General features: G+C 58.2%; 1 protein-coding gene across 3 annotated transcripts in view; it reads right to left on the minus strand.

The window, feature by feature from the left end:
- Positions 1–4,984: 4,984 nt before the first annotated feature.
- Positions 4,985–25,920, minus strand: part of LOC116942036 (calcium/calmodulin-dependent protein kinase kinase 1-like) — a 30,624-nt gene continuing 9,688 nt past the window's right edge. The window contains exons 3-17 of one of the 3 annotated variants that reach the window (XM_032953583.2): positions 25,815–25,862; positions 22,973–23,026; positions 20,623–20,674; positions 19,397–19,536; positions 18,309–18,345; positions 15,865–15,886; positions 15,011–15,099; positions 13,601–13,800; positions 13,325–13,378; positions 13,046–13,119; positions 11,811–11,898; positions 11,317–11,439; positions 10,951–11,054; positions 8,946–8,987; positions 4,985–7,675 (exon numbers count right to left, since the gene is read on the minus strand). In XM_032953583.2, coding sequence (XP_032809474.2) covers positions 7,600–7,675; positions 8,946–8,987; positions 10,951–11,054; positions 11,317–11,439; positions 11,811–11,898; positions 13,046–13,119; positions 13,325–13,378; positions 13,601–13,800; positions 15,011–15,099; positions 15,865–15,886; positions 18,309–18,345; positions 19,397–19,536; positions 20,623–20,674; positions 22,973–23,026; positions 25,815–25,862 — 1,203 coding nt within the window. In that variant the 3' untranslated portion in view covers positions 4,985–7,599. Of the gene's footprint in view, positions 7,676–8,945; positions 8,988–10,950; positions 11,055–11,316; positions 11,440–11,810; positions 11,899–13,045; positions 13,120–13,324; positions 13,379–13,600; positions 13,801–15,010; positions 15,100–15,864; positions 15,887–18,308; positions 18,346–19,381; positions 19,537–20,622; positions 20,675–22,972; positions 23,027–25,814; positions 25,863–25,920 lie in introns of all 3 variants that reach the window. The other 2 variants (XM_032953575.2, XM_032953592.2) reach the window with 2 other exon arrangements.

Below are 25,920 nucleotides of genomic sequence, written 5' to 3' on the forward strand. Positions count from 1 at the left end.
CCTCTCCCCTCCCTCTCTCCCTCTCTCTACCCTCCCTCTCCCCCCTCGCTCTCCCCCCTCCCTCTCCCCCCTCCCTCTCTTCCCCCTCTCCCCCCTCCCTCTCTCCCTCTCTACCCCCCTCTCTCTCCCCTCCCTCTCTCCCCTCCCTCTCCCCGCTCCCTCTCTCCCCTCCTCCCTCTCCCCCCTCCCTCTCTCCCCCCTCTCCCCCTCCCTCTCTCCCCCCTCTCCCCCCTCCCTCTCCCCCCACTTTCCTTTTTTTACGATCAGAGGAAACAAGAAGATTCTCTTTTGATTTAAAGCTTTCGTGACTGCAGTAATTCATATTCTTTGCTCTTTCGGTAAAGTCACGTTGAAGGGAAACAATAAAATAATAAAATATACATAAAACAATAAAAATTCTCACGACGTTTCGACCGTTTGTGTTATGGTCGAAACGTCGTGAGAATTTTTTTTATTGTTTTATATATATTTTATCATTTTATTGTCTCCCTTCAACGTGACTTTACCGAAAGAGCTAAGAATATGAATAAGAAGATGCTCGTTGTAGTCGGCACTTTGCTCCGTTCATCATTTCGTTTTTTTATGCTTTGCTTTATGTAATACCCCCGCCCCCCCCCCCTTTTAAATGAAAGACCCAACAAAATATATTTTTTTATTTTTTCTGCTCTCCTTACCCCTTTCCTCTCTCTATACCCCCCTCTCTGCCCCTCCTCTCTCTCTGCCCCCTCTCTCTGCCTTTCCTCTCTCTCTACCCCCTCTCCGCCCCCCCTCTCTCTCTGCCCCCTCTCTTCCTACTCCATTTGGCTCTCTCTCGCTCTCTCTTTTTTCTTTATAACTACGACAAGTGCTGCATCTGCACGCAGCCCTTCCCACAGTCAAACGGCCTCCGACGGGTAGCTTAGATCTGCATGCACAGAGCTCTCTACCGTCATCTGCCACCGAGCACACGGCCTCCTCCAGCGCCCACTGCTCCTTGAAGGCCGGCACGGCGTGGGTCAGCCGCTCTTCCTCCGCCTCTCCCCCCTCCCTCCCCTTCTCTCCCCCCCCTCTCTCCCACCCCCTCCCTCCCCCTTTCTCCCCCGTCTCCCCCCTCTCTCCCTATCCCCCCTCTCTCCCACCCCCTCCCTCTCCCCCCTCCCTCCTCTCTTCCTCCCCCTTTCCCCCCTCCCTCCCTCCCTGTCTCCCCCCTCCCTCTCTCCCCCCTCCCTCTCCCCCCTCCCTCTCTCCCCTCCCTCTCCCCCCTCTCCCCCCTCCCCTCTGCCCCTATCGTTACGATATCACGATAAGTGGAATTGCGATACAAAATGTAAAAACAAATCGCGATACAACCGTGTTCACGAAAATACACCGTGATGTAACGAAATACGAACCGCGATTCGTCGATTATCGCGATGTACGATGGCATTATCGCGATATGCTCACGGCGACGATAATCGCGATGTACAATGGCATCGCGATGTGACGTCAAAATCGCGATATGCGTTTCAAGTTTCAAGGGTTTTTTTTTCCATTTATTAGGTATAGCCCTGTGAGCCATGCGGCTCTTAAGCTCGGGTCCAAGCGCAACAAACAACATTTGAACACAGAACATCTTAAAGCGACAACAATGGGGCGGTGACTTTACAGGGGAAGGGAGGCCCGGGGGAATTTTTGCGAATCTTCTGACATGGAGCATCGAGGGCCGGTGGGTTTTGCGGGGGCCTCCGGTAGAGGAGGGCATCGTCCGACCTCGTGGCATGGAAGAACGCGGTGCCCTGTGCCCTGGGGTGAAGAGGAGGAGGAGGAGGCAGCCGGCTCAGACTGTGAGCAGCACTCCCGGTCGTACAAAGGATAAGGGCCTCTCCCAGTAGCCTTGCTCGGGAATCCGGAGCAGTAGCCAGAGGGAGGAGGAGGAGTGTTCTCAGGTGCAGGCATGGTGGTGCCCGCAGTGGTAACAGGATGCCTGTGTCTTCGCCTCTGCTCACAGCTCTCAGGCATGAAGGAGGGCCTCTGCTCTTGCCCGACACACCAGGAAGCAGCAGATGTCCCCACGCCTGTCCCCGGGACCTCCAGGGAGGCCGCTGCAGCGAGGATGTGGCCCGCACAGCGCCTGCTCACCCGTGTGGGGAGAACATCATCGCGAAGTCCAGAAGGTCATTCAGCTCCTTGTCACCGGACATGAACCCCCGTGTGCCGATTCATTTTGCATCCTCCACTTGCCTGCGCCTGGGCTGTCCAGCCACCAAAAAAAGCGTGGCTCCAGTTTTGTCCTCCATGGGGGGTCTCCACACAGGTTCCAGGTCCCCGGGCCCAGGTCCCTGTGTCCCTGTCCCCGTCCCCAGGGCCCCAGGGCCCCTGTGCCTCAGATCTCCAGGTACCAGGTTCCCGTGCTCGCGTCCCAGATGACACGAGTTTTTCGGTCGCGGGTCCCCGTACCCAGGTCCTTGTGTCCTCGGCTCCAGGTCTCCGTTCTCTGGACCACGTGCCTGAGGGCTCAGCTCAAAACTTCCAGGACCTGGTCTCCTCATCCAGAGCCTTCGTATCTCCGGCACACGCAACAAGCCTGCTGACCTCAACGTTGTATTTCCGCTCCCGGGGTTCCCGGGTTTTTCTGAACAAACTCTTCTTGTTTGAGGTCGTCCCTCTCGCCACCAAGGTCGTATGCCAGGTCCACTTTTAGTAAAGTCCCACGCGCTCTGGCATGATCTCAACGTCCCACCACCAAAGTGCCCCTTTCCGGCCGAGAGCACGGGTTCCGGGCTTTCGCGCCCGTGCTTTGCAGGTAGCCGGGTCTCGCCGTCTTCACCTCCACGGTCTCCTCGCTCAGGTCCCACAGGGCACCGATGCCAGGGCCTCGTGATTCGAACCACAGAACTCCTATCCCCGAGACCACAAATTGCACTCCCAAGCTCTTGCCCCGCTCCTCTCCCGTCAGCCTTGAGGCCTCAGGTTCCCTCAACCTCAGAACTGGGGTCTCTTCTTCACGCAGTGTGCCGCCCGCCGTGAAACTCCAGGTCCTCTGTATCTCCTCACACCCTGATATTGTAGGTTCCCCTGGAACCTTACAGTGCCCCCCCCCCCCCCCCACGCTCCAGGTCCCCACTCTCCAAGTCCCCACTCTCCAGGTCCCCGCTTTCCAAGTCCCCACTCTCCAGGTCCCCACTCTCCAGGTCCCCACCCTCCAGGTCCCCACCCTCCAGGTCCCCACTCTCCAGGTCCCCACCCTCCAGGTCCCCACCCTCCAGGTCCCCACTCTCCAGGTCCCCACTCTCCAGGTCCCCTCTCCAGGTCCCCACGCTCCAGGTCCCCACTCTCCAGGTCCCCACCCTCCAGGTCCCCACCCTCCAGGTCCCCACTCTCCAGGTCCCCTCTCCAGGTCCCCACCCTCCAGGTCCCCACCCTCCAGGTCCCCACTCTCCAGGTCCCCACCCTCCAGGTCCCCAGTCTCCAGGTCCCCACTCTCCAGGTCCCCACTCTCAAGGTCCCCACCCTCCAGGTCCCCACTCTCCAGGTCCCCACTCTCCAGGTCCCCACCCTCCAGGTCCCCACCCTCCAGGTCCCCTCTCCAGGTCCCCACCCTCCAGGTCCCCAAGTCCCCACTCTCCAGGTCTCCACTGTCCAGGTCCCCACCCTCCAGGTCCCCACCCTCCAGGTCCCCAAGTCCCCACGCTCCAAGTCCCCACTCTCCAGGTCCCCACCCTCCAGGTCCCCACTCTCCAAGTCCCCACTCGCCAGGTCCCCACTCTCCAGGTCTCCTCTCCAGGTCCCCACTCTCCAGGTCCCCACTCTCCAGGTCCCCGCTTTCCAAGTCCCCACTCTCCAGGTCCCCACGCTCCAGGTCCCCACTCTCCAGGTCCCCACTCTCCAGGTCCCCAAGTCCCCACTCTCCAGGTCCCCGCTTTCTAAGTCCCCACTCTCCAGGTCCCCACTCTCCAGGTCCCCACCCTCCAGGTCCCCACCCTACAGGTCCCCAAGTACCCACGCTCCAAGTCCCGACTCTCCAGGTCCCCACCCTCCAGGTCCCCACTCTCCAGGTCCCCACTCTCCAGGTCCCCGCTTTCCAAGTCCCCACTCTCCAGGTCCCCACTCTCCAGGTCCCCTCTCCAGGTCCCCACGCTCCAAGTCCCCAGTCTCCAGGTCCCCACTCTCCAGGTCCCCACTCTCCAGGTCCCCACTCTCCAGGTCCCCACTCTCCAGGTCCCCAAGTCCCCACTCTCCAGGTCCCCACTCTCCAGGTCCCCGCTTTCCAAGTCCCCACTCTCCAGGTCCCCACTCTCCAGGTCCCCACTCTGCAGGTCCCCAAGTCCCCGCTTTCCAAGTCCCCACTCTCCAGGTCCCCACTCTCCAGGTCCCCACTCTCATCGCGATATCGCGATACGATCATCGCGATATCTGCTACCTCAACATTTCTTATCACGTCAGCCGTCTTGTGATCCAGTATTGCGTGACGCCTCACTAAAGAGGGATCCTGTAAGAACAATACACTATGGAACACGATTTTTATTTCTGGGTACTAAGTGTGATTTCCTAATTGCCCATGCCTCAAAAGTGCAAAAAATGTCTATTATTCCCCAACAATTTCGATCTCGACCCTGACGCCTGCTGCTGTATATTTGGAGTTTGCTTCTCCCTCTGTCTCGTGATCACGGTGGCTAGGCGATGTTAACTACCTCGCCCGGTGTACAGGAGGTCGTGGGTTCGATCCCCACCCTGACAATGCCTTCTGCTGCTGTATTTGCAGTTTGGAGTGTCTCTCTCCTCTCGGTCGTGTGGATTTTCCTCTGGGTCTTTCTAAATGTTTTGGAAACATGCTTTTAGAGTATTTTGGCAGCTGCTATGAATTTCCACACTTTGTTGAGCTATCATATATGGCAAAGTCGCTTTCTGAAAAAAAGGCTACATAGCTCAGTGGGCCTTACCTGGTAAAATAAAAAAAAAGTTGAATTTCGAATATGAAACGGTGTGCTCCTTTCAGTCCACACAGCCAGACAGCAGCCACTCCCGCTCCATTCAGGGCATTTTAATAAAATAATACGGTAACATACAAATTACACGCATGCATATAACATTGCTCAGAGACGCACGTGCATGATTACATCTGCCACACCGACGCCTGTAGCGGCTGCAGCAGTCGGCGGAATCCGCCACCCAAAGTCAGATGCCTGCAGGCCCCACACCTCAAGCCTTGCAGCAGCAGCAGCATCATAGGCAGCATGCTTACACTCACTGATGGCCAGAGGTCGTCTTGCCAGGCCATTGTCCTTCACTTCCATGGCTCGCGGGCCACTGGGTGGCCGCTGGTGGCCTTTAGTGCGGCCCCTGACTTACGCCCCCCCCCGCCCCCCCCCCAGTAATACACAAAGAGTGAAAACAGCCCCCCATAATCATCGTGCTGCTGTCAAAGCCAACCGAACGGTTTCAAACGTTGTGGCGGCCCTCACCACACTGATGATGCCTTATCGGCGAAAGTGCCCCCCCTCCCCCTGCCGCCACCCCCGCCTCTGAAAACACCTCACTATGAGGACAGAGGTGAGAGCAAGGCTGAGCCTTCCCTGCAAGCTCCTCACTGGCTCAGGCACGAAGTGAGGCCCAGCACACAATGCCGGAGGTTGCCACAGTGTCCAGGGTGCTTCAAAACCCAAATTGGAAAAAGAAACCAATAATACGCCGTAACGTGATAACAAATCTTGATTTGAAGCTTTCGTGGACTGCAGGAATCCATTCTCTTTGGGCTCTTTCGGTAAAGTCACGTAGGTAGAAAAATGCATAATAGATCACGATGTTTCGATCGCCACGCAAGCGGTCGTCCTCGCGTGGGAGGCCGACCGCCTGTGTGGCGATCAACACGTCGTGACCTGTTACACATCTTTCTTCTACGCGACTTCAGCGAAAGAACCCAAAGAGTAGCGATAACAAATGCCCGTTCGTAGCCTCAAAGAGTCTCCACTTGTTCGCCATCGCTGTCAACCCGTTGCCTGGAATCTTCGCCAGGTGGTTCCCCAAGAGCCCGGAGGCAGCCGCACGTGTCACGCGGTGTTTGTCGCAAAATCCTCGCGGGCGTTAACGCTTTTTTTCGAAGCACCCTGTACATCACCTCCCTTCTTACTCTCGCCACCGCCTCCGCTCCCCTCCGCTCAGTTTCCCTCCGGGACCGGGTCGCCGCACCAGGCCGCGGAACCATCTACGTCGAACTCGGCGCGCGGCGGCGGGCGGTGCCCTCCGGAGTCGGCGTCTCCTCTTGGGCCCGCGCCCTGCCCCGGTCCTCGCGTCCACGATGGGGGTGAGCGCGTGCGCGAGACGTGCCCGCGCACCACCCCCCACGCCTCGCTCCCATGGTGCATTGCAGCGGCCTTGGCGTCCCAAAAGCTTGTGCTTCGTGACCCAACGAATATTTTTCTTTTGCTACCGGTGTGTGGGGAGGCGGGGCGGGGGGGGGGAAACGCGAGAATGTTGCCTCGTAGGAGCTCCGCGATCCGCGGCCGTTAACGATGCGATTCGTGCGCGTAAGGGACGCTCCTTTAAAAAAAAAAGCGAAAAAAAGTCACCCCCCGGCGCCGAGCGTGGGTGATCGACGGCGGTTATCAGAAACCCGCCGGCGAAGGCGCCGATGCTCCATGCACTCTCACCTCCGACTGGCGCCTTTGGCTACGTACGGCGCGAAAGAAGAAGTTTTACGCACGCACACAGCCTCGTGCCGCACGCGCTCCGTGAACCTCGGTCGGGAGGGGGGCGGTGGGGTGGGGGAGCGACTGACCGCTCCCGCTTCTGCGACGTCTTACTGGAGACGCGCAGAGGGAATGACATCGGTTACAAAGTGCATATCTTCCATGATTCCTCCCGGCGAGATGGTGACAGAGGGGGGTGGGGGAGGGGTGGGTGGGGTGGGGAGGGTGGGGGGCGGACGGCAACGACGCGACCGCCGACCGTTGCAGAGAAGTTCGCGGTTCGAATCCAGCAGCCGCCCCTGGTTATTACTGCGGTGTGCGTAAGGATCTCCCTGGACGTCACGTGCAAGAGCAGGGCCGCCGTGTACCGGCATCACGGTCCAAATTTGCCAAATTGGGCAAAGAAAAAAAGATCGCACCGCAAACTGCTCGATTGGGATCGCGCGCGCGTTACACACACACACGCACACACACGCACACACACACGCACACACACACACGCACACACACGCACACACACACACGCACACACACGCAGCGCGGCGATTATCGCCACCCGCTGCTGGCGGCAGGCTCACGCCTCCCCGCCCCCCCCCGCCCCCCCCCCCCCCGAGGACGCTCTCGCGGACGAGACTCATCCCGGTCCTCTTTCGGTTCTCACCCGGGAATTAAAAATAAATAAATCTCAGCTTGTGAGCGTCACTCGAAAAAATTTCTTTAAAAAAAAAGAAACGTGGAGCGCCGTACGCGGCGGGGTCGACGGCGCGGCAACGGCCCTTGGACGCTTCCCCCTCGACAGCGGCCGACGCGTCGCACCGCCCAGCCGTCGCCGCCGCCGCCGCCGGCACAGCAGCGGCGGCGGCGCGGCGGCGGTGGCGCGTAGCGGACGGACGTACGGACGGACGCTTCTCCCTTCAGGCGCGGTCCAACTTCGCCGCAGAGCGACTCTCCGGCTTCACGACGAATTTTCGCCTTCTTGTACCTCCGGCAGGTCGGGGGCCACCGCGATGGCGTCTCCGCTGTTCTGCTTCCTGCGCGCGGACGCACGCACGCGCGTGGGCGGACGACGCACGCGCGCGTCAGTGACACGGCCCACGCACCGCCAGCCACCCTTGGCGGCGGCCGTTGTGTCTGTCGCCCGGTAGCGGCGCCGGCCGGTCGCTAACGCGGCGTCTAAAGAGAAGCCGCTTGCTGCGTACGACGTTGACGGCCCTAGCGCCCGGGTGCTCCGAGCCTGAAGCGGAGTGGCCACCGATCGCGGCTCCGTGGGCGTCGGCAGCCGGACAGAACTGTCACGTGTGTGTGTGTGCACGTGCGTCGTTTTTGAACTTCTTTTTCACGCGTGCAATTTTTTTTTATCGTTGTTCATCTGTTCGTTGTTTTTTTTGTTTGTTTGCTAGGTAGTGGGATTTCGTGATTGTATTTTCTGTGCACGGAACTGGATAATTGATGTGCGGCGTTGTGGGATGCAATTGCATGAATGACGTTTTATAAATAAATAAAAATTATTATTACATCTAGCAAACCGTGCTCATCGGAGTTTTCAACGTAGATGATTTAAAAGTGCGTATAGCTCCAAGTGGCTTCCTAATGTCGGAAGGAAGAACGTTCCAGACGGCTGTAGAAGCGCATCTGAAAGCGCGCGGATGCAGTGTGTGAGTCCATGGGTCTCCGTGTGATGAGTCTATGGGTTTCTGTGTGAGTCTATGGGTCTTTGTGTATGTACGGTACGTTGAACTTCTTTCGCACCGTACGTAGCCAACCGTGCTTATCGGAGGTTGCGGTAGAAGGACAACAAATTAAACACAACAAGCAGTTCTAAACAAATGAGTTTTCAATCTAGGGGACCAGGACCCAAATCTTCCAAGTTGTGTGCGGAGTGGTAAGTAGTGGTAAGCGCTACGCTGCGCTACGAACATGGCGACCCGAGTTCGATTCCCGCGCACGGCCACCAAAACACCACAGTGACGATTATCTGAACCGGTCCTGGGCCTCCGCTAGGTCGACACAGCCTCAAATGAGGACCTGGTGCGGTGCCTTAACATCGCCACTCGGGAGACAAAGGCGGCCGGGCTTGGTATTGGCCACCCACCTCCTCATGTGCCTTCGTAGGTGCTCGCGAACAGCACTTGCCCCAAAAGCCTGTTAAGGCTATAGGGGGGATTTTTGCGCGTGTGCGTTGGGAGCCGGCCGTGATCGCAGCCGGAGCAAAGGAGGGGGGGGCGGGGGGGGGGGGCTGTAAACCGCGCAGTGGACGCACGGCTAAACGGCGTGCGCCGCTCTGTCGCCCGCCACGGTTACCTTAGAGATGGGTGCAGTTTGTGAAATGAGAGTTGGCGGTCCCTGTCGGCATGCAGACAAGAGATGCAGAGCAAGGAAGAGGAAAGGGAGAGAGTGTACACGTGGCGGAGTTATAACACAACGGGGAAGATGGCGCCGGTGGCGATGGCGATTGCGCCGGCGACGGCAGTGCGCGCGGTCGCAATGGGCAGAGCGCGAGGTCGTCACATCCTAGGCTACGGTCCCTCGACTTCCTCCGCCAACCCCTACTCCGATGGCTTCCCGCCATCACCTCCCTCCGCCCTCTCCTCCCATGGCGTCCCACCATCGCCTCCCTCCGCTCTCTCCTCCGATGGCTTCCCACCATCGCCTCCCTCCGCTCTCTCCTCCGATGGCTTCCCACCATCACCTCCCTCCGCCCTCTCCTCCGATGGCTTCCCACATCACCTCCCTCCGCTCTCTCCTCCGATGGCTTCCCACCATCACCTCCCTCCGCTGTCTCCTCCGATGGCTTCCCACCATCACCTCCCTCCGCTGTCTCCTCCGATGGCTTCCCACCATCACCTCCCTCCGCTCTCTCCTCCGATGGCTTCCCACCATCACCTCCCTCCGCTCTCTCCTCCGATGGCTTCCCACCATCACCTCCCTCCGCTGTCTCCTCCGATGGCTTCCCACCATCACCAGCAGGGTCAGCTGCCTGCACCGCAACCATCGCTCTTCTCTCGGCTGTCACCGTATCTCTGTTGGCTCCTGCCCGGGTTCGATTCCCGACTCTGTGTGGAGTTTGTGCATCCACCCCCCCTCTCTCTCTCTCTCCGCCCGTTCTGCGTGCGTTTGCCCCGCGTGTAAATGGCATTGACCAAACATTCCAATGCTAAATAATGACCCGCAAATGACTCAGTTGGGATTGTACGCATGTGTGCATGATGAACTTCTTTCGCACCGTACGTAGCCAACTGTGCTGATCGTAGTTGCGGGGGGAAGGAGAAAAAAACTCGGCACGTAAATTAGTTCTAAAGAAATTAGTTTGTCAATCTAGACGGTGATGTTAAAGTGCGTAGCTCCAGTGGCTTCCTAATAATCGGAGGGAAGAGCGTTCCAGACGGCCGCAGAAGGGCGTCTGAAAGCACCGTGACGCGGCAGCCAAAAGCCGCTGCCGCTGCTGCTGCTGCTGCGACGACCGGAGTTCGCGTGACGATGGTTTACGCACAGCAGCAATATCGCCCCCCTACCTCGTGCGAAAGACTTGGCAGGACCACCTCCTCAATAACAAGTTGACAATCTGAGTCATTCTCCGTCTCCGTCTCTGTCTCCCTCTCTCTCTCTGCCTGCGAAAAACGCGTTACAAACTCTAAACGATTAGGTTTCGGCTCGGAGCAACGGTGCAAAATCCTCGAGCGACGGAAATGGCCTCACGCTGATCCGCAACAGCGGAAGGGGAGCAGTTGCACAAATGGATAAAACAGCAAAAGCGCCGATGCATGAAATGTGGCTGAAAGCGACCGGGACAGCACAGGCAGGCGAAGAGGGGGGAAGGTGTGAGCGTGGGTGCCGGGCCTTTGCAACGCTAGGCCCGAGTCCTGGGCCGGCTCGGGCCTTGAAATGGGTACCCGTGTCGAAGGCGGCCGAGCCAGGCCGGGCCGGGATGTGGCGCTAGCCACGCCGCCCCTCCGGGCGCCGCGCCGGCCCCTAATAGGTGCTCGCTAACAGCCCCCCAACAGTTTGCGGCAGGTTCCGTTGCGCGTTTCGAGTCAATAATTTTGTTGGGTTTTTTTTTGCTCTGCTCAGTCGGCACGTTCCCTCCCCTTCCCGCCCTGCGGTGTCCTGAAACTGCCGCCACTGCCGGCGGCCTCTGGCCAGAGCTTGCTGACCTCGACGTGGCACCGCCCGGCCGGGGAGCGACAAACCCTGGGGTCTACGGGGGGGTAAGCCCGCGGCGGCGTCGTTGGCGCGGTGGGGGGGGGGGGGGGAGGGGGCGGGGAGCGGTGGGGGTCGGGTAAGGAGGGGGGTGTTACCCCCGACTCACATGAGCAGGTTGCCCGGAGCCGACATGCTGCGCTCCTCCTTGCGGCTGCCCGCCTCGAAGGGGTTGCTGAAGGAGCGCTTGCGCAGCATCTGCTTGGCCATGATCTGCGCGGAAGAGGGGGCGAGACAAACGGAGACGACCGACCGACCGGGCCGGCCGGCCGAACCCGGCCGGGGGCCAGTTGCCGGGTCACCGGCCGCCGCCGCCGCTTCGCTCGAGAGAATTCTCCCCGCCGACGCCGCTGCGTCGGCGGGAGCCGGCCGCTCCCGCCGACGCCGCGGGGGCGGCAGTAAGCAGCGACCGTCGAGACGGCGCGTCGCCGCCGCCGGGGGGAATGCGGTGCTCGCGGCGCCCGGCGTGGCTTACCAGCGTCGCCAGGCTGACGACGTGGCGCACCGAGTCCCGCACCTCGTCGCACGTCACCTCCACGGGGGCGCAGTGCAGCGGGGGCAGCGGGTCCGTGCCGCCCAGGGTCACCCAGCCGTGACACTGTGAGGGCAACAAATGGTCGCCCGTGTGGTAGCCCTAGCGGACTGTCGGGGCAGAGCGCCGGAGCGGTGGCGGGGGCCGGCGAGTCTGGCGCGTACCGAGCTACGTACGGCGCGAAAGAAGTTCAACGCGCGTAGGTAGCGGGTAGCGTTTACGAAGGCCGAGCACCTCCTAAAATTCCCCCCCCCCCCCCTCCGCCACCACCCTCCAGGCCTACGCAACGGCCCAGGCCCCACGCCTTCCTGCTGCACCTTCTACGTCACGGCGATTGGTTTGTTTATTGAGAAACGCGGCGGGGGAACGTTGCCGTGCCGCCGCCGCCGCCGCGCGGGGGGGGGGGGGGTTGAGGGCGCCGCGCCGTGACGTCGAACCTTCATCTGGGGCACCGTGATGCGGCTCTCCGGCCGCTTGTCCAGCATGGCCAGCAGCAGCTCCTTGAGCGGCTCGCCGATCGCGGGCCTGCCGGGGCACAGCGGACAATACAGTAGATGAATAAAATGTTAAAAAGCGTCGCTCGCCGGCGTCGCCCTCCGGCTTCGCCCGCCGGCGTCGCCCGCCGGCTTTTCCGGTTTTCCGGAAAACGAATGCCTCGTGATGAGGCCGCAAATGAACTTCGGTGGCACTGGTGGCACCTTGCCGATCTCGCCCAAGGGCCGCAAACCATCAGGTCCGCAGACGGAAAAGGGCAGCGATTGGCCGCGCTCGCTGCACCGCCCGCCCCCGGCGAGCCGGGGGGCCCACGTTGGGACAAGGGGAGTTTCCCGAGGGTTTTTGTTAGCGCGGCGCCGATCCGCCGACCCTCGGTTCGTCTCGTTTGCGCAAAAGTGGCCTGGCGGCGGGTGGGGGTGGTCGGGGGGCGGGGCGAGGGATGTCGCAGGTTCCCCCCGGCGGGGAAACGCCACGGCAACATCGCCCGCCCCCGCCACCGCGAAGCCATTGCGGACCACGCCGAGCGGTGGAGGTTTTGGACCCCAACGCCTCTCCGTCTCGTTGTGCCGAACTTCAACGCGGACACGCGACCTCCTCTCGGGGGGTCTTCTCTTCCACCCGCCCCCCCCCCCCCCGTGTCGCGGGGCCCGGGGAGACACGAGCCGTTGCGCGTGTGCAGCTGGGCGATTCAATACAACAACAAAAAATTAAATAATAAAACACAATAAAATAAAATTCTCACGACGTTTCAGCCACAACGCAAGCAGCCGTCCTCAGGTGAAGAACAGAGCTCTCTCAAAACACCGGTGTGTTCTGTTCTGATGTCCCCCCAACACCTGGAATTCCATCGCTTCAAAACATTCCTTGGTTATTCTGCCACCTACGTCACAATGTGTTGCCGAGCTATCAAGTCTTCATGTAGGTCGGAACTTCTTTCGCACCGTACATTAGGACGTTCTCTTTATTAGACATTAGGACGCTGTCTTTCCGACAGCTCTGTTCTTCACCTGATGACGGCTGCTTGCGTTGTGGCCGAAACGTCGTGAGAATGTTATTTTATTGTGTTTTATTATTATTTCATTGTTTCCCTTCTACGTGGTGACTTTACCGAAAGAACCAACGATATGAATCCCTGCAGTCACGGAAAGCTTTAAATCGAAGCAACAAAAACACTCACCGCTCCGGGAAGGTGACGGCTTGCGTCTTGATCTGGTTGTGCAGGGCGAGGATGTGCTCGTCCCTGAACGGGCACTGGGGATGGCGGAGAGAGGGGGGGAACGCGAGCGCGGAGCGAGCGTTGAGAGGCGCGCGCGCGTGCGTGGAGCACGTCCGGTGACGCCACGGAGACAAAGGTCTCCCGCGTCGCCTGCAACGGGCTGTTCGGGGGAGCAAGTGGTGGAACGTGTGCGTGGGCGAGTGGGGTTGTGCGTGCGCTCGTCCCCGCCTGCGTACTCACGATTCCGAACACGAAGCAGTGCAGAGTCACTCCCATGGCCCACACGTCGAGTGCCTGCACGGGGGGGGGGGGGGGGGGCGGGGGGCACACGTGGTCATCCTTCCAAGTTTCCCGGGTTTCCTCGTTTTTCTGTTCATCCGCGCCGAGGACTCGACAAGAGGCCGGGGATGGGGGTCTCGTTCGCGAGGCCGCTTGGCGGTGGTGGCGGCGGCGGTGGTGGTGGTGGTGGCGGTGGCGGTGGTGGGGGAGGGGGGGGGGGCGGTGCGTGACGCGCACCTTCCCGGTGAAGCGCGTGCGCGCGTGCGTCAGCGTCTCGGGGGCGCAGAACGCCGGCGTGCCGGCCGAGCCGCGGAGGACGGCGTCGTCGCCGTGGAAGCGGTCGCTCACGCCGAAGTCCGAGATCTTGATGTGGCCGTCGTCGCCCAGCAGGAGGTTGGAGGGCTTCACGTCACGGTGCACGATGCCCTGGTGGTGCACTGGGTGCCGGGCGGGGGGCGGTGAAGGCCGTGTTTCAGTTGCAGTTTCATTTATGAGGTATGGCCCTGTGAGCCATGCGGCTCTTGACTCGGGAGCAACCGCAACGAAACGCGAACAAGAAACGTCTTAAAGTGACTACGCGCAACAGAAAAATCCAGGGGAAAAAACAGCAAAAGTCTTCCAGAGAAAGCGCCGCATTTCAACGCCGTGTGCAGAAGTCCCAGCGGGATGCAAGTCAAACAATAACAACCATATTCTTGGTTCTTTCGGTAAAGGCACCACGTAGAAGGGAAACAATAAAATAATAAAAATATAAAACAATAAAAATTCTCACGACGTTTCGACTGCAACATAAGCAATCAACCACAGCAAGAAAATTTGAAAAAGTGGCGGTTTTTAGAAACAACTTTTATTGTTTTATATTTTTATTATTTCACTGCTTCCCTTCTACGTGGTGACTTCACCGAAAGAACCAAGAATATGAATCCCTGCAGTCACGAAAGCTTTAAATCAAAATAACAACCATGAGACAATTCAGATGAGAGTTATCAGGCTAACGTAGCAGCCGGACCAGCGAGGCCACAACAGGCAGCGAGCGACACACTCGCTCCGACATTAGGAAGCCACAATAGGGGTAAGGTCGTGTTTCTCTCTCGGTTACATCGCGTAAAATATTAATGCGTCGTTAAACCCGCCACCGCCGCCGCCGCCGCCAACGCCGCCACCCGACACGACCAGCAGTTGGTGAGGTTTGCCGCGTAAACAAACCGTGCCAATTCGTCGCTAGTTCAGCGCACTGGTGCGTTGGGAGAGTAAACCCACCACAGCATTAACGATTGGAGTAGCGTGACGCTTCGCCGGTAATTGCGAACGGCGCCATCAGGCGGGAAGCCACCGTTCGCGACGAACACGCTCCGACATTATGCAGCCGCTAGGGGCTGCGCACTTTTGCATCCCCTGGATTGAAAACTCATTTCCTCAGAACTGCTTTTTGCGTTTACCGCTTGTTGCCCTTCCCCACCCCCGTCCCACCGCACCTCCTCCGATGAGCACGGTCGGCTACGTACGGTGCGGAAGAAGTTCAACGCAACGATTTCGGCCAATCACGCGCGAGCGCGACGCGGGGCGCGCGTGCGTGCGTATGTGTGTGCGCGCGTGTGTGCTTGCGTGTGTGCGTGTGCGTGCGTACGTGCGTGTGTGCGTGCGTACGGTATTCGATCCCCATGAGGATGTCGCGGAAGTACTGACGAGACTGCTCCTCTGAGAAGGGACACTCGGAGGGAACCTCCATCACGGGCCTTAGCACACGCACACACACACACGCACGCACACACGCACACACACGCACACGCACGCACACACACGCACACACACGCAAAGGCAAAGATCCCCCGTGTAGCCTGTAACAGACTGTTGGGGAAAGTGCTGTTAGTGAGCACCTTACGAAGGCCGGCAAGGTTGGCGCACGAGGTGGTGGGTAGCCAGCACCACGCCCGACCGCCTTTGTCTCCCCAGTGCTGATGTTTACACACCGCACGAGGTACTCATTTGATTGATGCTGAGTCGACCTAGGGGAGGCCCAGGACCGGTTGAGATAGACGTCACTGTGGTGTTGGCCGTGAGCGGGAATCAAACTCGGGTCGCCGGGTTCGTATTGCAGCGTAGCGCTAACCGCTCCACCACCGCTCCCCACACACACAAAGACAAAGATCCCCCATATAGCCTGTAAGAGACTGTAGGGGCAAGTGCTGTTAGCGAGCACCTATTGAAGGCCGGAACGGTACACGAGGAGGTGGGTGGCCAGCACCACGCCCGACCGCCTTTGTCTCCCTAGTGGCAAAGTTTACACACCGTACCAGGTACTCATTTGAGGCTGAGTCGACCTAGGGGAGGCCCGGGACCTGTTCAGATAATCGTCACTGGTGTTGGCCGTGAGCGGGAATCGAACCCGGGTCGCCAGGTTCGTAGCGCAGCGTAGCGCTAACCGCTCCACCACCGCTCCCCACACACACACATACACACAGACGATCGACGGGGCGTTGCAAGAAGTGGCGGACACTCACCCCCTGCGCACCAGCTCGAACACTGCGGCAAAATGGGGTGGGTGGGGGGGAGAGAGACACAAGAGTCGTGACGTCAGAGTCTAGCGGGGACACGTGGAGGAGACCCCGCATTTAGGCCCACTCCCCTTCCTCCGTCTCCCTCTCGTCCCGTCCCTTCAACTCCCTCGTCCACAGCCATGACGGCACGCAGCACAACACGATCTGATTCTAATCTAATGTACGTAGTTTTATACTGTGTAGGAACCTCCTGGTTACTACACCACCACCAGCCCACAGGGGATTATTGTGTCCGTCCGTCCGTCGTGCATCCAAAAATGGGATGGGTGGGGCTGGGTGGGGAGGGGAGGGTGGGGAGGGAGGGGCTGGGTGGGGAGGGGCTTGGGGGAGGGAGGGGCTGGGTGGGGAGGGGAGGGTGGGGAGGGGCTGGGTGGGGAGAGTGGAGCTGGGTGGGGAGGGAAGGGTGGGGAGGGGATGGGTGGGGAGGGGAGGGTGGAGAGGGGCTGGGTGGGGAGGGTGGGGCTGGGTGGGAAGGGGAGGGTGGGGAGGGGCTGGGTGGGGAGGGTGGGGAGGGGCTGGGTGGGGCTGGGTGGGGGGTGGGATGGAGGGGTGGGGCTGGGTGGGGAGGGCCTGGTCACCCCGTGGTGCCCTTATAAAACTCAACATTTAACCTACTCACGCCGGCTTGTGCCCGCCCTCACAGTCGGGCATATTTGCGGAATACACCACGTGGTGCCGCCGTTGACCCTGGCCATTGACCGAGCAACTCAACGTTCCTACCAGCTCCCTCCGCAGGAATGTGTTACGCAGAGCGCCGTCACTCAAGGCTCCCTGATGGCATCGCTGTCAAGACGGTCACGCAGAAAGGGGGAGTGATTTGGTATGGCAGGGGCGACGCTACGGGGATTGAGGAGCGAGCGACAGCGACCGAGGGGTACCGGCGGATCACGAAGGGGGGAGGGACGGGGAGGAGTGGAGTGGCGAGGGGAGGGAAGGGAAGGGAGCTGGCCACGATCTGGGCATCACAAACCAACATCCCAATTCGGTTTAAAGCGCAGGAGGCTTTCGCCACCAATACGGAGGTTTTTGCCAGGTTACATCGCGTGAATATAATAATGTGTCGTTAAACCCACCGCCACCCGTGACGGCCGACCCGCAACGTTTGTCACTTCACACCGCACGACTCGCTGAGCACGTGACGCAACAACGCTGACCCGTCACGCTAGACGGCGCTGACCGACGGGATAGCTGGCCGACTATCCAGCGGCGACGACGTCGGGCGGTGACGAGGACGACTCCCGCGGCGAGACGACCCCGCACTCCCACGGAGCTCTCTCTCTCTCTCGCCCCCCCCTTTTATGCTTCCAGCGGGAGGCCGGCCCCGCCCTGGCCACGCCCCCCTTCTCGAAACTTCCAGCTGGTTCTGAGAGCCCAAAGATGGATCCCTTCCATGACCCTTGCCCCAGTTATTCCTCCCCTTGTGGACTCTCCCCTTGGGTGGGTGCACTCGCAATTGATACTTCTGGCCGCCGGTCTGCGCTGCTACACTGCACTAGTACAGCACACCGGTTGTGTGTTGGAGCAGGGGTCCCCAACCCGCCGGGCAGCGGACCGGTACCGGTCCGTGGCCTGTTAGGAACCGGGCCGCACAGCAGCAGGAGGTGACAGCGGTGAGTCCGGGCGTGGCCCGCCAATTATTTTATTATTTACCACTTCCGTCCGCGCCTCTTTCCCGCACTGCGCACTCGTCTCAGTCACGTGGTGCTGGTAAGCACCACAAGCTCTAACCCCTAGTAGCCACAATGAGTAACAAAACAAACGTTGCTGGAGAGCTTCTTTGAAAAGGGGAAAAGACTCAATGATGAACCCCCCCCCCCACCCCGGTCCGTGAAGAATTTGTCTTCCACGAAACCGGTCCCTGGTGCCAAAAAAGGTTGGGGACCGCGGCGCTGGAGAGTAAACCCAACCCACAACATTCACGAAATGGCTCTGTCGGGTGGTGGCGGAGTATAACGACACACGTTTACGTGACCTAACCTAAAAACCTCTATTTTCATGGAAAATATTGGTCACGAAAGCCTACGTGTTAAACCAGTTAGTGAGGTTTGTGTCACGAAAACGAAACGTGCCAATTCGTTATGAGCACGGCGAGTAAACCCCACTACAAACATTTCGCCAGTAACTACAACCGGCATCGTCAGGCGGCAGCCACAGTTGTGGAGTATTCCTCTTCCCCCTGTTTCGGTCTTAAACATCCCAATTTCTGAAAACGCAGCCCACGTATTGCTCGACTGAAGCCTTGGCAGGGCCCTCCTGGATCGCCATCGTGAGACTCGGTGGGGCCCTGGGCTCCTCTGCACGTTGAAGATGATTTCAGCCGCGAATTAACGGGCGTTGGTGTTCGCGTGGTCAGCATACCCACGACGCGGGTAATCGGGGTCGCTTACCCATGTACAAGTTGTCTTCGCCGGCGTCATCCATCACCTGCGCACGCACACAAAGACAAAGATCCCCTGTATAGCCTTAAAAAGGCTGTTTGGGCAAGTGCTGTTAGCGAGCACCTACGAAGGCCGGCTCGGCACACAACGGGGCGGGTGTCCAGCACCACGCCCGGCCGCCTTTGTCTCCCCAGTGGCGATGTTTTTACACACCGTGCCAGGTACTCATTTGAGGCTGAGTGGACTTAGGGGAGGCCCAGAAACCGGTGCAGATAATCGTCACCGGGTCTTGGCCGTGAGCGGGAATCGAACTCGGATCGCCAGGTTCGTAGCACAGCGCGCTAACCACTACACTGCCGCTCCCCTGACACACACACGTGCACACACACACACACAGCGTGGACGATTACCCGGTGCTACGTATATCGGAACGGCGATCGTTACCTCCGCGGGCAAGAGAGCCAATAATCGTTTCCGTGCGACGCAACAATTCTCCGGCTGGGAGTGGCGATTGCGCCGATTATCGGCCAATCAATGAGTTTTTATATCAAGCGTCACGCATGGCAATCATCGCACGCTCCCCCTCGCTCCCCCCCCACCCCCTCCGGCCTACTGCGAAAACTTGAGTGCCATGTGACTCGGCGAGGCCTCGCTGGGTGAAGGAGCGGAGTAGCAGTCGTCGTAGTAAGTGCGAGCGTGCGCGCACGAGACACGCGCGTTTAGTTCGTTGTCCTTCCCCGGTTGGCTACGTACGGTGCGAAAGAAGTTCAACATGCGTAGATATATCCATAAGCGAGTTTTTTTTGTTGGGTTGGATCGCGCAAAGTATAAATGTGCCGTTGAACCCGCCGCCGCCGCCGCCACCCGACACAGCCAATTTAGTCAGGTTTGCCACGTGAACAAGACGTGGCAATTCGTTACTAGTTCGGCACACACCGGTGTGTTGGAGAGCAAAGCCACTCCGTCTCGCCGGCGACTACAACAGCCAGCATCATTAGGCGACAGCCAGAGCCTACGTGTTAAACATACGTACGTGCGCGTGCGTGCGGGTGGGTCGGCGCGCGGTTGTGTGCGCGCGTCACCTCGACTAGCCGCACCACGTTGGGATGGTCCAGCTTTCTCAGGATGGCGATCTCCTGGTAGACTCGGTCCAGGGGGCTCCGGACCGCCGTTGCCGCCGCCGCCGCCGCCGCCGTGGCGGCCGCTCCGGCCGCTCCGCCGCGCGGGGGAGGCCGACCTTGTGCGGGAAACGACGCGTGGGGCACAAAGACAAAGGTTCCCCCCGCCGCCGTACAGCCTCGCTGGCGGCACGGGGCGAGCGCTCGCTGGCGGGAGCGGCACGGGCGCGCGGGCGGGGTGGGTGGCCAGTGCCACGGCACGTGCCCGGGCCGCCTTTGTCTCCCCCATCACCCGCAGCTCCGAATTATTTTTACGGCGGACTGCGCCAGGCGACCGAGGGAGAGGCCCAGCGAACGGGGGGGGCGGGTCAGAGATGTTCGTCGGCGGATGTTGTGTGGCCGCGAGCGGAGAATCGGTGAACTCGGGTCGCCGGGTTCGCAGCGTTGTGCCGCCGCCGCTCCCCACGCGTGCACGGAGGCCCACGTGCGAAGGCCCACGCACGGAGGCCCACGCACGAAGGCCCACGCACGGAGGCCCACGCACGAAGTCCCACGCGCGTAGGCCCACGCACGGAGGCCCACGCACGGAGGCAGTGTTCCTGGGGGTTGGAATCGACCCGAAAGGTTTGGCCCACACGCAACATGTGAGACCGTCCGAAAAGTGGGACATTTGTGGGAGCTGCACGGGAACATGACGACGCCGGGAAGCGACGTCCCCGCCACCGGTGGCGTGACGCGGCATCGAGGTGCCGAGCGCACAGGGTAAATCGCTACGCGACGCGGCTGATGGTAAAATCCGAATGATGTGCGCGTGTGCGCGCGCAGAGCGGTGGTGTAGCGATTAGCGAGTCGACCTAGGGGAGGCGCAGGACCGTGAGCGGGAATCGAACTCGGGTCGACTATGAGTACCTCGTGCGGTGTATAAACATCGCTGCTAGGGAGACAAAGGCGGCCGGGCGTGGTACTGGACACCCACCCTACCGTTCTGGCCTTCATGAGTGCCACTCGCTAAGAGCACTTGCCCCAACAGTCTGTTAAGGCTACACGGGGGAATCTTTGTCTTTTTGTGTGCCGTGTGTGCGCCGTGTGTGTGCCGTGTGTGTGCCGTGTGTGTGCTGTGTGTGCGCCGTGTGTGTGCCGTGTGTGTGCCGTGTGTGCGCCGTGTGTGCGCCGTGTGTGCGTGCGACCGCAGCAACGCAACTCACGCGGGAAGCCGGCTTGCTTCACCAGGCGCTTCTTAGACATCACCTTCATGGCCTGGAAAATACCGACTGTCGGTCAGCGGCCGGACGGCCGTCAGGCGTCGCGCGAGCTCGCGGATTCCTAAGCGCGCCCCGCCCGCCCGCCCGCCCGCCCAACCACCGCCACCACCGTCTCCTCTGGCGGCGGCAGCGGCAGGAATGGATCCTCCACAGTCAGTCCACCGGGGTGGGGAGGCCGCGTGATGCGGGCGGGGCAAAGTGTGGGTAACGCCCGCCCGCGTCCAACAGACCAAATCGTCTTCTTTGGTTCTTTCGGTAAAGTCACGTAGAATGAGAATAAAATAATAAAATAACACAATAAAATTCTCACGACGTTTCGGCCACAATGCAAGCGGCCGTCTTCAGGTGAAAGGTACAGACCTGTCGGGACGACCTTTCACCTGAAGACGGCCGCTTGCGTTGTGGCCGAAACGTCGTGAGAATTTTATTGTGTTATTTTATTATTTTATTCTCATTCTACGTGACTTTACCGAAAGAACCAAAGAAAATGAATCCTTGCAGTCACGAAAGCTTTAAATCGAAATTTAGACCAAATCGTCGTTGCAGAGATTTCCCCGTTCGGCCGAGTGGCGACGACACGACCCCCGGCGGTGTGGCGCGTGAGCCAACCGTCGGGCAAAGTTCGGGGGGCTTCGAGCCCAGTGGCCGCCCCGGTTAATAGCCACGCGCCGCGGCAGACGTCGGCAGCCCGGCGAGTGAGCGAGCGGGCGGGCGGTCTGGGCACGTGCCGGCATCGCGGTCCGCATTTGCCAAGCGTGAAAAATTGCGGGACGGGAAAAATGTACCCAGTTACTCGGCAGGACCCTCCTGAACAAAGCCAAAGGAGCCTTGAGACTCGTCCGAGGCTCTCTCGAGGTGCACACGCTTGGTGAAGTGTCAAGAGGCTCGCAAGACCTCGCTGTCCGCCGTGAAGGGGACCCGGTCAAAACGGCCGATACGGTAGCAGGCAAGCTACACGGGAAGAGTGAACGGTGTTCCGGGGTTGCATGGAACTTGTTGGCATCCCCGTGTCCTACCCACTCCTATCCCCCCCCCCCCACCTCCTCCAAATAGTCCCTGGCCTAGAACCGAACTCATCGCCACCCACGCTGGCAAAACTTGCGTCGTACCGATTTATCTACGCGGCCATTTGAGAGAGAACCGTGACAACCAGACTCGTACCAAACGGGTCTCGCGCAAAGCGGTTGCCATTGGGCCACGCAAGAGAAAATCGGAACGAGCAAGGCGATGGCACTCCCGGGTGGTGCCGACAACCGCGGTGGATCTCTCAACGCATCCATCGATTGTTGAGTCTTCTTGTTCGTTGTGCTCGTACGCCGCCACTGCCAATACCAAAGCCCGCCGATCGCCACCGGGCGACGGCGTCAGGTGTTGTAGAGGGCAGACGTGGATCCCCGTGTCCTACCCACTCCTGCCCCCCCACCCACCCCCCCCGCAACTTCATCCTCCTCCTCCATTTAGTCCCTGGGGCCAGAGCAGAACTGAGTAGCACCTAAGGGTAGCAAGCATTTGAGTGATACCGATTCATTCGTACAGCCATTGAGAGAGAACTGTTTCACATGGGTCTCGCGTCATTCACGTAATTCACTGCCGGGCAAACGACGATGACGACGACAACGACGATGATGGCAACAACGACGATCACGACGACAACGACGATGACGATGACAACGACGATGACGATGACAACGACGATGACGACGACAACGACGATGATGACAACGACGATGACGACGACAACGACGATGACGACGACAACGACGATGATGACAACGACGACTATGACGACAACAACAACGATAATGACGACAACAACAATGACGACAACAACGATGACGACAACAACAACGATGACGACGACAACGACTCTGACGACGACAACAACGATGACGACAACAACAACGATGACGACAACAACGATGACGACAACAACAACGATGACGACAACAACAACGATGACGACGACAACGACTCTGACGACGACAACGACGATGATGACAACGACGACTATGATGACAACGACGACTATGATGACGACAACAATGACGATGATGACAACGACGATGACGACGACAACAACAACGATGACGACAACAACAACAATGACGACAACAACAACGATGACGACGACAACGACAATGATGACAACGACGACTATGATGACGACAACAACAACGATGACGACAACAACGATGACGACAACAACAACAATGACGACAACAACGATGACAATGACGATAGCAACAACAACGACGACTAAGACGAGGACGGCGGTGGCGTTGACGTCACGTACGTAGTGAACGTTGTCCTCCTGGTTGTACGCCAGCCGGACCACTCCATAGGACCCCTGCCAGACAAACGCTCCGTCACCGATAAACAATAGAACATACGACGTTTCGATTGCAACACAAGCAACCGTCATCAGGTGTGAATGAATGCAAGCTCGGAGAGAGACACAGAGAGAGAAAGAGACACACAGAGAGAGAGACACCCACAAAGACACGGAGAGAGACACATATAGAGAGAGAGACACACAGAGACATGGAGAGAGACACATACACACAGAGAGAGACGCATATACAGAGACACGGAGAGAGACACATACACAGAGAGAGATACACAGAGAGAGATACATATACAGAGAGAGAGACGCACAGAGAGAGAGACATAAAACAGAGAGACACAGAGAGACACATATACAGTGAGAGAAAAAAGTATTTGATCCCCAGCTGATTTTGTACGTTTGCCCACTGACAAAGAAATGATCAATCTATCTTTTAATGGTCGGTTTATTTGAACAGTGAGAGACAGAATAACAACAAGAAAATCCAGAAAAACGCATATCAAAAATTTTATAAATTGATTTGCATTTTAATGAGGGAAATAAGTATTTGACCCCCTCTCAATCAGAAAGATTTCTGGCTCCCAGGTGTCTTTTATACAGGTAACGAGCTGAGATTAGGAGCACACTCTTAAAGGGAGTGCTCCTAATCTCAGCTTGTTACCTATATAAAAGACACCTGTCCACAGAAGCAATCAATCAGATTCCAAACTCTCCACCATGGCCAAGACCAAAGAGCTCTCCAAGGATGTCAGGGACAAGATTGTAGACCTACACAAGGCTGGAATGGGCTACAAGACCATTGCCAAGCAGCTTGGTGAGAAGGTGACAACAGTTGGTGCGATTATTCGCAAATGGAAGAAACACAAAAGAACTGTCAATCTCCCTCGGCTTGGGGCTCCATGCAAGATCTCACCTCGTGGAGTTGCAATGATCATGAGAACGGTGAGGAATCAGCCCAGAACTACACGGGAGGATCTTGTCAATGATCTTAAGGCAGCTTGGACCATAGTCACCAAGAAAACAATTGGTAACACACTACGCCGTGAAGGACTGAAGTCCTGCAGCGTCCGCAAGGTCCCCCTGCTCAAGAAAGCACATATACATGCCCGTCTAAAGTTTGCCAATGAACAACTGAATGATTCAGAGGACAACCGGGTGAAAGTGTTGTGGTCAGATGAGACCAAAATGGAGCTCTTTGTCATCAACTCAACTCGCCGTGTTTGGAGGAGGAATGCTGCCTATGACCCCAAGAACACCATCCCCACCGTCAAACATGGAGGTGGAAACATTATGCTTTGGGGGTGTTTTTCTGCTAAGGGGACAGGACAACTTCACCGCATCAAAGGGACGATGGACGGGGCCATTTCCGTCAAATCTTGGGTGAGAACCTCCTTCCCTCAGCCAGGGCATTGAAAATGGGTCGTGGATGGGTATTCCAGCATGACAATGACCCAAAGCACACGGCCAAGGAAACAAAGGAGTGGCTCAAGAAGAAGCACATTAAGGTCCTGGAGTGGCCTAGCCAGTCTCCATAGAAAATCTGTGGAGGGAGCTGAAGGTTCGAGTTGCCAAACGTCAGCCTCGAAACCGTAATAACTTGGAGAAGATCTGCAAAGAGGAGTGGGACAAAATCCCTCCTGAGATGTGTGCAAACCTGGTGGCCAAATACAAGAAACGTCTGACCTCTGTGATTGCCAACAAGGGTTTTGCCACCAAGTACTAAGTCATGTTTTGCAGAGGGGTCAAATACTTATTTCCCTCATTAAAATGCAAATCAATTTATACCATTTTTGACATGCGTTTTTCTGGATTTTGTTGTTGTTATTCTGTCTCTCACTGTTCAAATAAACCTACCATTCAAATTATAGACTGATCATTTCTTTGTCAGTGGGCAAACTTACACAATCAGCAGGGGATCAAATACTCTGTCTCTCCTCCATGTGTGTCTCTCTCTGTGTGTTTGTCTCTCTCTCTCTCTCTGTGTCTCTCTGTCTGTGTGTCTCTCTGTGTCTCTCCCCCATGTGCGTGTCTCTCTCTCTGTGTGTCTCTCTCTGTGTTTGTCTCTCTCTCTGTGTTCGTCTCTCTGCGTGTCTCTCCCCCATGTGTGTGTGTCTCTCTCTCTCTGTGTTTGTCTCTCTCTCTGTGTTCGTCTCTCTCTGTGTGTCTCTCCCCCATGTGTGTGTCTCTCTCTCTCTGTGTTTGTCTCTCTCTCTGTGTTCGTCTCTCTCTGTGTGTCTCTCCCCCATGTGTGTGTGTGTCTCTCTCTGTGTTTGTCTCTCTCTGTGTTCGTCTCTCTCTGTGTGTCTCTCTGTGTGTCGCTCTCTCTGTGTTTGTCTCTCTCTCTCTGTGTTCGTCTCTCTCTGTATGTCTCTCTGTGTGTCTCTCTCTCTCTCTGTGTTTGTCTCTCTCTCTGTGTTCGTCTCTCTCTCTGTGTGTCTCTCCCCCATGTGTGTGTCTCATTCACACCTGATGACGGTTGCTTGTGTTGCAATAGAAACGTCGTGTATTCTATTATTTATGTTATTTTATATTCTACGTGAGTTTACCGAAAGAACCAAAGAGTAATTCCTGCGGTCACGAAAGCTTCAAATCAAATCCGGAACTCATTTATCAAGTAGTGGCAACCGCAGAAGCAGCAGCACGAGCCAGCGACGCTCCGTGAGAGAGGGAAACCGTGAGCTTCTGAAAGGAAAAATAGAATTCCCGACGAAGCCCGTGATACGCGGGGCAAAACGTCGGACATCGCGGCAATCTCGCGGTGAGAGCAAAGTCACGGGCGACGCGAACCTACCTTTCCAATCTCGCCCAGCACCTTGTACTGGTTTAACTGAATGCAGTCCTGCACGCACACACACACACGCACAACAGAAGGATCCCCCGTGTAGTCTTCAACAGAC

Source organism: Petromyzon marinus, chromosome 1 (assembly GCF_048934315.1).
Source record: "Petromyzon marinus isolate PM22_M1 ecotype Great Lakes invasive population chromosome 1, UKy_Petmar_22M1.pri1.0, whole genome shotgun sequence".
NCBI classification, from domain to species: Eukaryota; Metazoa; Chordata; class Hyperoartia; order Petromyzontiformes; family Petromyzontidae; genus Petromyzon; species Petromyzon marinus.